The 10,945-nt window shown below is 23.7% G+C and overlaps 2 protein-coding genes across 2 annotated transcripts; one reads left to right on the forward strand and one right to left on the reverse strand.

The window, feature by feature from the left end:
- Positions 1–1,746: 1,746 nt before the first annotated feature.
- Bm7332 (Uncharacterized protein) lies at positions 1,747–4,637 on the reverse strand (the record flags this gene model as incomplete). The annotated part of the gene is made up of 7 exons (XM_043078476.1): positions 1,747–2,147; positions 2,335–2,452; positions 2,626–2,715; positions 2,917–3,057; positions 3,522–3,695; positions 4,092–4,187; positions 4,476–4,637. The coding sequence occupies 7 exons, from the start codon at positions 4,635–4,637 to the stop codon at positions 1,747–1,749; spliced, it is 1,182 nt and encodes a 393-aa protein (XP_042934410.1).
- Positions 4,638–9,138: 4,501 nt separating this feature from the next.
- On the forward strand, positions 9,139–10,225 carry Bm4616 (T-cell receptor beta chain ANA 11, putative; the record flags this gene model as incomplete). The annotated part of the gene is made up of 3 exons (XM_001895893.2): positions 9,139–9,357; positions 9,817–9,911; positions 10,063–10,225. 3 exons carry the CDS (start codon positions 9,139–9,141, stop codon positions 10,223–10,225), a joined length of 477 nt encoding a protein of 158 aa, XP_001895928.2.
- Between the last annotated feature and the right edge of the window lie 720 nt (positions 10,226–10,945).

The following is a 10,945-nucleotide window of genomic DNA, read 5'->3' on the forward strand; positions in this document are numbered from 1 at the left end:
CGGGTAAAGTGTGTACTTGCAATTCTTTGCTCTTTAATAAAAGATCATATTACTCAATTATGGAAATATCTTTCATATTTAAATTCTTTTCAGCAAAATTTCTTGCTTTTTTATTTTCATTTTTTTATGTGTGTTTTAAATTTTGTTCATTTTATAATTGAACAACAAATGATAAATAAAATGAAATAAGGCAAAAATTTGAAATTCATTTTAAAGTGGTTTTAAATTATTCAATTCATAAAAAATGGAACTGAATTAATTTGTTCCTCTTTCGCTTTTTTTTTTTTTTTGAGTAATAAGGTTGGAGAAAAAGATTAAAAAATAATATATGATGTATAATTTACAATAGCACACATATTAACGTAACTATAAATTTTGAAAACAATATTGAATTCTTGCTTTTAAATTATTTACAAATAGAATCAAATTTCAAAACTAACAAGAAAACTAACTAAAGCCTTCAGTGACAAATAGAAAAATTTTTAGTTTGTATGATAGTTTGTGAATTTTTTTTCTTTTTTTGTTATGCTAATGAATGGTAATGATCACAACTTCTTTGTGATATATTTTTTAATATTTTTCTTCTAATTATTTATTTATAACTGATATTTATATGAATATTTCAATTAAATTACTAGTAAAAAAATTGATGTATATACTTTATATATTGAATAATCGAAGAATGTAATGATTTAGCTAAGAAACAGTATTATTTGGGTATTTATTTAATTGTTGATTATGAATCAGCAAACTAATTTTAGTAAAAATTATAATTTATGTTTTGTTTGTTTATATATTTTTCAATTCGTTTGTTTTCTGATTTGCTTTTAATTCTTGAATATTTCATTTGTCCAATTTTTGTGTTGCTTAGAAAAAAAGAGAAAAATTAATATTTATGTTTTGATTTACCATTTGCGCATTTGTTATTCCATTTCATTGTTGAAAATAGCACAGATGCCTGAAATACATCAATCACCCAATTTTATTTGTTCAAAGTTCTTTTCTTTTTCGTAAGAAAGAAAAAAAAAGTAATCTGAACATGAAATTTTGTTGTTTCAATTTAGAGATAGAACTGCAAAAGCATAATTAAAATTAAATCAAAAAATTTGTGCATTAAGAAATTCAGGTTTTTCCTTTTAAAATTATTTGCAAAAAAAAAGAGAAAAAATGATACATATACACATAACTGTATTGCTTCATAAGAAATTAGGAGATCTGAATCTTTTTTAATCAGAATAAAATCTTAGAAGAAAAAATAAATAAAATACGACAGAAGATGACAATAAGAGCATAATGGAAAGAAATAAATTACATAATAATAATTAAATCAAATGCTTTTAAGATATTCTTCTTTTCAAAAAAGAAAAAAAACAAATCTTCAAAATTTTTTTAAAATATTAAGACTTAAATATTTATTTTAGCAATTCAATTCATATTTCTTTTAATAACAATTCTCTCTATGATAATAAATAATGTATAATCAAAAATATTTCTTGTTTTTTCCTATCTTAAAACAAGTTAAATCATTTTAAATTTAGCAATTTAAATCAATCGAGTTTTAAAATTAATTACACAAATGCTTAATGTTTCAGTATTTGTATTCTTAAAACATTCATGTTAGCTCTATTTCAAATAAACATCAAATCCTTATTCCACAATTTTATTTTTTATACAATCATTTGTAACAGCCTTAAATGTCCTTATAAAAAAAGCAAAAGAAAAAACACTAAGCAATTATATATTAATTTATAAAAATAATGCACTAGCAATCCAAAAAAGGAATACAATTAGCATAAGTAAGATGAAACTGATACCATTTAACAGAACAAAATTTAAATGTTTCTTTTCGGATGATATTGTTGAAATTACAATTTTGTTATCATTTTCATTTTTTCGATTGTTATTATTGTTGGCTATTTGATAATAACGTATCACGTCATTAAGATCATGATTTTGAATTGGCTTATAGCCGAGATCATGTTGAGCTTGTCTAATAGAATAAGTATTGGTAATTGATACAAGATTCACTTCAAGTCTGGTAAATAATGGTTCTAGACCAAAATAGCGATAGAGGTATTCGAATAATATAGCCAAGCATATCACTAATGTATATGGTATTTTGAACATGGGAAGTGGTTTGTTAAATGCTAAAATTGATAATTTTTATACAAGTGATAAATAAATAAGGAAACTTTAAACGCATACTTATTTTTTTCGTTTATCAATGTTATAGCCTTTATTGAACCCAATTTTAAATATAAGTTTTAGATAGAAATCTTTTGTTGAATCAGTGAAAAAAATTTGAGAAAACAATCGATGTTAAAAAGTGTTTACCTCTAATAAGTGGGAACCAAAAACTAAATGATCCAACAGGTGGACCACCATCAACAATGTTATACACTTTGCCACATGCAATACCTCTTCGTAAGGCATCTTCAGCTAATCTCATAGCCTGAAATGCATGTTTTAACCAATAATTATTTAAGAAAGTATCTGATAATTACGAAAAAATGCTTAATGGTGAAACAGACATAACGGTGAAGACAGAAGCATAACGATAGATAGATAAATATTTGATTTTGATTCGATTTAACTCTAATTAAGTGATTAAAATTATATTCTTACTCTAGTACTATTTCCAATTCCACTATACTGAGTGGTAGTTTCGTGGAATTTAGGAAAAGTTGCAATGAGTAAACCACGTTTGCACATGTCCTAAAAAAAAGAACTTTAAGATATTTGAAAATTTGAAATTTTAAACAAATTCCTTATTTTAAATATAAACAAATTAATGCAGTAAAATGGTTAAGAATAAACTAAATGTAAATTATCATCCTTGCTATTTTAACACATGTAATTAAATTTACAAAAAAGAATTGAAATAATTTAAGGTGACTAAAAAGTATAGTAGCTTACCACTGTTCTTTTTACGGTTCGTGGTTCTGCCGGACCGTATATTCCACGGTATCGGAGAGCACACGTTTTTAATGTGTCGCAGTTACTATTTACTACAAATTTCTCAGCTACTGCTTTAGATGCTGCATAGTATGAATAATACTGCAATAGTTGAAATTAATTTCAAAATGATTAACTTTTCGTCGCTTATAAATAATTAAAAGTTAATTTATAAATCTTACATTAAAATTCTTCTTTCCGTGACCTTTAAAAAAAAATCGTTTTTTTTTTTTTTTTTTTTTTTTTTAGAGAATACCCATAAAATTACAGTTATTGCTTTTTTTCCTTCGAAATGTCTGCCATTTTGAATTGAAATCAAAAGTACATTAAACTATTTATAATTTTGAATAGCAGGATGAAATTTGAAAGATAATTAAATTAAGATTAACTTATCTACAACATACATCTATCCCATATGAAATAATTTTGTATCCCTTTTAAGTTTTAAGAATTTGAATAGAATAAGTTCATTTTATATCAAAAATCTTCAACAATTCATTACATAAAGATATAAAATTCCATATTTTTTATAATTTAAATCAACTATAAACAAAGATGAATTTAACCTTGGATGGATGTGGATATGGAGTTAATTCATCAGCGTCATGTAGTTCCTCATCGGTAAAAATGACAGCTACAGAACTTGCAAAAATAAACCTTTTTACACCATTAATGCGACAATGTTCTAATACTTGTTTAGTGCCAGTAACATTAATTAAGTATATCATTTCTTTATCCAACTTAAATTTCATTCTATTACAAATATAAATTTCATCAATATACGTTTTCAATTTAATTTCACTCGTTTTTTTTTAATAAAAAATATTTCAAAATAATAATAAATGTTTAATTTAACTTTAAAGCAATGAAAATTTTCAATTTTATTTAAAAAGTTTAAAGCAACGAAATCCAAAATTTTTTTTTAAACAATATATATACTGTAATAGAATTTATTAAAAATCACATAGCAAGATTTTTTTAGGATTAAAACTAAATTATGTGAATTTTAGCAATATCAAAGTAATATTTATTAATATTGTATAAATGATAAGCAAACTTTTTCTTTTATAATTATCACGCAGTGAATAAAGAGAGAAGAAAATATATCACGCAGTGAATAAAGAGGTATTACTTACGGAAGCACCACCACTCATACCATAAGCAGCAATATGAAAGCATGCAACACAACCACGTAACGCTTGATCCAATACATTTGCATCCAATAATGAACCCTGTAAAAAATTAAAATCATCAAAAAGTATACTTTTATTTTACTAATCCTCAAAAAAAAAATTTTCTTTTTTATAAGATTTTAAAAGTTTAATTAATTTTTACCATATATTATATTAATTGTATGCATAATCTTGTTTAAAAAATTGTATATTTTAATTTAATTTTTGAGCATTTTGAAATTTTTAACATGTAAAGGTTTAAAAAAAAACTAACGAATATTTTATTTCTATGGAGAAAATATAAATTTTTTTTATAATTTTAAAAATAGAATTCTTTGAAATACAAACTTTTATTCGAGTTGTAAGTGATTCATTTAGTTTCACCACTGGTATATCACAAAAATTAATGTCCAATATTACAGTATGAAAGCTTTGTTCCTGTAATTCTCGAGCAATATGCTGTCCAAAATATCCACCACCACCAACAATACACACACGATGATATTCCATTCTTCTGAAACTTTCAATTAGAAGAAGATGAACACGCAAATGAATTAAACGATCACGTACGTTAAAATAGATTTATCACAAAAAATAAATTTCCTTTACATTTCTAAGAGAAGAAAAAAATATTATGGAAAAAATTAGCTCATATTTTAATATTTGTGAAAAAATAGTGTGTTAAAAGAATTGTGAAAGAATGTATGAATGCAAATAATGTTTGTATGTAACAGTTTGAGAGGAAAGATGTAACGGGCAGTTAATTAGGTAATGCAAATGAAATAATGGTTATATTAGAAAGAGTATTGTAGGTTTCAATATTAATCGTAAAGAATTATGAAGTATAAACACTGAAAGCATTTTAAAAAAAATTAATAATGCGTTGATTTCATTATACCGTAGAATTTATCGGATGAATTTATAAGATTAGTATTTCTCTTTAATATTACTAGAAACAAATGTAACATTATTTCTCAATTGTGTTATATTTTGATTTCATTAAAGGAATATGAATTTTAATTTCATTCATTAATTAATATTACATACAAAAAAGAGAGTCTGACAAATTTTTGTTTTGTTAAATTTGATTATCAGAAAAGACAAAAACTTACCAGCCCTCTTCATCTATTCTTAGCTCCTATTTTTTTTTTTTTTTTTTTTGAGAAAGTGATTAAAATATAATAAGTTGTGAAATACAAATAGAAACATTCGATTTCATTTCTTCAAGAAATAAAAAAAAATAATAATTCCATATATAAACGAAAATTTTATTTTCTTGTACTAAAAATGTAATTTTGATTAAACAAATGATATTTTAGGCAAAAAATGTTGTAACCAAAATTAAATAGAATGAGTTAAAAAAAAAGTATGTCATCTCCTTTCTGATATCTCAAAATGATAGTGGAAAAAAAAGAAAGAGAAGGATAGAAAAAAAAAAAAAAAAAAACAGAAAAGTTATTCTTTTTTATATTTTTTAGATTCCTTTTTCTTCCTCCTATTTTTTTTCCTATTATGATTTTGCGAAATTTTTATGTATTAAATGAACAGCGCATTTTGTCAATATTTTGTCAACAAATTATTGAAAATACATTTTACTGTCAACCAAAACAAGTTATAACATAAACGAAAAATTTTAGTTCCTTTTTTTCTATCAATTAACATAAAAAAATGTTGCCATATAACTAAAATCTTTTTTATTACAAAATATTATTCATACAAGGAAGGAAATTTTCTTTTATTTTGTAAAACTAAGAGAGGAAGAACGAAAAAAAAAAACGAATCAAAGTTTGCATAATTCTAATTAAATTGTTGAAAACAATAAATATTTTCTACCTATTTTAGTATATTGAAATTAACAGTGACTATTAATTAGTAGAAACTATTGGAAACTTGAATTGATTAAGTTTTCACAGCATGATTCTTGGCTAATTCTAACACTTGGCTAATCGCGATCTTAGATTTTTTTTTCTATTTATTGTCCATGTAAAATGATCAGTTCTCACAGATGATTATGTTAACTGAACTGATAACAAGAGAAAGTAAGCAAATGATAGTTTGAAATTGTGTAAATTTATTAATTTAATAATCAGAAAATAAAATTGATACAAAAAAAGATTTGAATAGGAGCAAATTTTTAAAGGGTACTTTGAGATATTCCAAATAACGCTATAAAATTAAAAACATTTTATAACGTAATACTTTGCAATTTTTTTTTCTTTCCCATCATAATTAATTCAAAAAAAAAGAAAAATTACTATTTTGAAGGGTTAATTTTTTATAAAAAAACTGAATGCATAAATAAATTTATCAAACGCTAAGAAAACAATGAAAGATGTAAGAAAAATATTATTAATTAAAATTAAAATGAAAAATACTATTAAAATTCAATATTAAAAAAAAAATACATTGATAGTTTAAACTTTCTTCACATAACCAAACCATGTTATAATAAGTACAAATGAAAATTTTGAAAATTGAACTGCTGAAGATTTGAAATCAATAAATTGATAGGTCAGCAAAAGGAGCACAGCACCATGACAGGTTAGTATAAATGGTTGGTTTCTGGGCAAAAGGCAAAAAGACGAGAAGAACGGGGGAAGCGGATGAATGCGAGTATTGTGCCGTTGACTTCTGTCAAATATCAATGCACGATGACCCCAACATATAATGTATATTTGATAGTATTGCCAATATCTGCAATGAATAATAATCTTTTTTTTATTTTAAATTTTATGAAATGCAGGTTATTAGATAAAGATGAAAAAATAATTGTAATAAAAACAAAAAAGAAAAAAAAAAAAACATGCAGAAAAATCTTTTCATTTGTTTATAAATTTTCTTTTTAAATAATTTTTTTCATTCTTTTTTTACAAAATAACTTCAAAAGATTTAAAACAATTATTGGAAAATTTTAATAATAAAGCAGCAAGTAAATTAATGTATTATAATTTATTATTTCTTATAATAATATGAAATAAAAAAATATTTTTGTTGAAAAATTACATTTTAAAAAAATTTTGCATATGAAATTTTGTATTAAATTTTGTGTATATACGAAATGTTATTTAAATCTGTCAAGTGATCAAAAGTCATATTCAAAGAGAAAGACTAAAATATTGAATTTTACCGTTATCACTTCTTAATTCTTCTTTCTACGTGGTAACGTATTTCTATCAATTATCAGTTCTTTTTCATTATGGCAATTATTTCTTCACCTAGAAATTTGCATCAAATTTTTTTAAAACTAATTTGATCTCACTCGTTTATTGATTATTTTTTAGACGAATAGAAAATATTTTTTTGTGTATTATTAATTTTAATAGAATGTAAAATATAACAATCAAAAAAATTAAACTTAATATAAAGAAAGAAACAAGTATTAAAATTAGAATTAATATAAAAAGTGGAAAAAAAAGACATTAACAATTGAAGTTAATACAGAGAAAAGTGGAAACACTAAAACTAATGTTAATAAAGAAAGAAAAATCATTTGATTAATATGAAAAAAAAAAGAAAAAGTTTATACAAAAAAAAAAGGAACAAAAATAAAAAAATAAATTCAGTGTTAAAAAACAAAATGAAGGAAATAAAAAAGAACTAAATTAGATTAATAAATTTTATTCAACTTTCGACTGCTATTTCGTTATCTAATATTATTTAATATGCCATCAATAAAAGAAAAATTCATTTATTCATTTAATTTGTCATAATTCAGAAAATTTTCAATTTGATTTTAAATCTTTTATTTAATTCAAAAATCTGAAAGAGCGAAAAAAAAAGAAAATTCTGCAGAAAAGATTTTTTTTTCAATAACTTTAATCGAAAATATATTTAAAACGAAACTTCATTTAATATGAATCATTTCAAAAATTATTTAAAGCATTTCTAACTTTACATTAGTTTAATGAATAAGATAATATTACCAACAATTTCCGTTCCTCAATAAACATATTGTAAAAGTCATAAATTTCTACAATGTATTTAAACTGAAATTAAATAATTAAAGTAAATTATTAATCAGCAAAAATTAATATTACAGTTATTTTGCCAACGAAGCTTTATAATGAAGCAATTAAATCATCGATGAAAATTGGAATAATTTTTTTTTCCGTTCTTTCATCAATTTAAATGCAATCAATCATCTCTTTTAACACTTATTCCGCAATTATATTATTATATTGGATATTATATCCACTTTTTCCCAAAATTTTTTTTCTTCCTTTTTTCTTATTTCACTAATTATTTTAATATTATTTATAAAATCATATTATTTTGTCGTATTTGCAATAAAATTTACTCATTAATTTAAAATTCTTTGTCAAAAGAAAAGAGCAAATAAATTGAAGAGATAAAAAATAATCAAATATTATCACTTTTTTCCTCTCTCAACTTCTTTGTTTTATTCCTCTAAGAGTGAAAATAAGACGAATGACAAATGAATGAATGACTTTAATTTGATGACAAAAATTTGCTATAAATTATAGATCAAACATCACAATTCGGCGATTCGTTTTTTTTTTTTTTTAAACTGTTTTTTGGGGAAACAATGCCTTTAGATATGGAAAAATAAATAAATAGCAATATTTGATGCTAACAATGATGCTATAAATTAGAGAATAAATACGACAAAGAAAATATAAATAGATTGAAATGAAATTATCAGTCATAACTTTCTTCAATGATTTATTCTGATTGCTTTCCGTTCATATTGCTTAGCTTCTTCTCCTGTAAAATTTGATTATTATTCAAGTCAAAGATGTGACTAAGTTACAACTGTTAATTAGAGAACTGGGACAATCTCTAAACTTTAGCCTTAATAACATTAAGCTTTTCAAGCAAATTCTCTATCTTTTTCCAAGACAGTTCTTTATCATAATTGTTAATTATTCATTTCTAACTAATCCAACATTTGGAATACTTTTTTTAAAGCCGTTATAACATTAGCAAATTCAAAATTTTCGCTATCAAATCTAAAAAAATTACTTTGCAAGTAATTTTAGTGATTTTAGGAATGAACGATTCGCTCATCTTTTTTGTGTTAGCGACTTTGCTGGCATTAGTATGTGGAACTGATTGGTATAAAATGAGTTTTATGGGAGACGAAGAACTTAGAGCAGAGAGTCCTGCAGATGCATTCTTCCGAGGGTGTTGCATGAAGGAATCTGTTAATGATTTTTGTACAAATAAAATGTGCAGTTTGAGTAGAATCGCTGGTATGACACATTGGACGGTAATTTTTATTGCAATCTTCAAATCTGTTAATTTTAATTTTTTTTTTTTTACCAACTATAATCACTAATTAAATTTGTCTGCTATTACTACTACTGAAAATTAATTTTTGCAAGCCTGTAATTATTACTAATTAAATTTACTGCTACTACTGCTAATAGATATCAAAGTTGGATTTCATTGCTATTATTGATAGACTGGAATTGTTACTAATGATAACAGATGAACTTCTCATCTTCAATGAATAGGCAAAATTAACTTTCACTCTTTGCACTTAAATCAATCCGCAAGTTAAGTTGCCATTATTTAGAAATGCTAAAATTAAGTCTGAACAGAAAATTTACAAAAGTTGCTCTCAAAATTTAATTTGCTATTTTTGAAGAAATAATTTGTAAAAGTTTTGTTTTCTTTTTTAAACTGAATTTGCTTGTTATTTTATAACTTCATTCTTCGGTTACAGTTTATGCTAAGTATCAAACAATGCAAACCGCAACTGAAGAAAATTTTCAAATGTGCTTCCAATTACAAAAATCAGACTCCTTGCTGTGCTGAACGGTAATTTATCATTGTACAAACATTGTTCTGCTAATTCAGATTTTCAAATTAAAATTGCTTTTGAGTTTCAAAGTTTCTCTTTCGCTTGTTTATATTTTATTAAATTTCTCCTTATTTTACTCATCCACTGTAATAGTATGGAAAATTTCAGTGGTGTACCTGAACAGTGTCTCAATATCTGCAATGGAGAGGAGACATTAAGATTAAGACAGATAGACACTTCGTGCGGGAGTTTTTCCAACACAATTATTAAATGTTTCAAAGACAATTTTCTTTCTTCGGGACCGATTTCTGGTGTTTTAGCTGTTGCCTAATTTTAATTTCAACAACGAATTTGAATGAAATTGATAATGTCTCTTATGATGGCAGAAATTATTTCCATGCTATTAGTTTATATTTCAGATTTTTTAACATCTATGTCATTAGTAGTTTCAAATTTATTTTTTTTCAAAAAGCAAAATACAACTGGATAAGTATTAAATACGAAATGAATAATTTAAAATTTTATATTTTGTTTCCAATTTGAAATTATATATTTGTTTCCAAACACGAAAGTTCATCCTTTCTATACTATATTTTCTTTTTTTGTCATTTTTGGTGTAATATAAGATTAAAATTTTGCTTTCGTTGCATTGTTGGCAGTTATTTTCATACATTTATATAATGCAAAAATAAATTTAAGAAAATTCAATAAGAAATAAAAATATTTCATTTTCTTACAAGATTTTACAAAAAAGAATGTCAAGTCTTTTCTTTCTTTTCCATCAATTATTTTTAATTTGTAAATATTTAGGCTCTTATTTTGAATTTTGTGTAGACAACAAATTTAGTTAGAAAAAGATGAAGAAGCTAAAAAAAATAAATTATTCTCATAAATCTGACAATCAATCCTTCATCATCAGCAACATTTTATGCTTTATGAATTTTAAAGAGCATTTTTGAATTACAAATTAATGCCACGTATATTTTTCTTATTATGCTATAAATAGCATGGGGGCTGTGATCCGTTCCAATAACAAAAGTAACTTCAAGGA

The sequence above is a fragment of the Brugia malayi genome, assembly GCF_000002995.4.
Source record: "Brugia malayi strain FR3 genome assembly, contig: Bm_v4_Chr2_contig_001, whole genome shotgun sequence".
Lineage (NCBI taxonomy): Eukaryota > Metazoa > Nematoda > Chromadorea > Rhabditida > Onchocercidae > Brugia > Brugia malayi.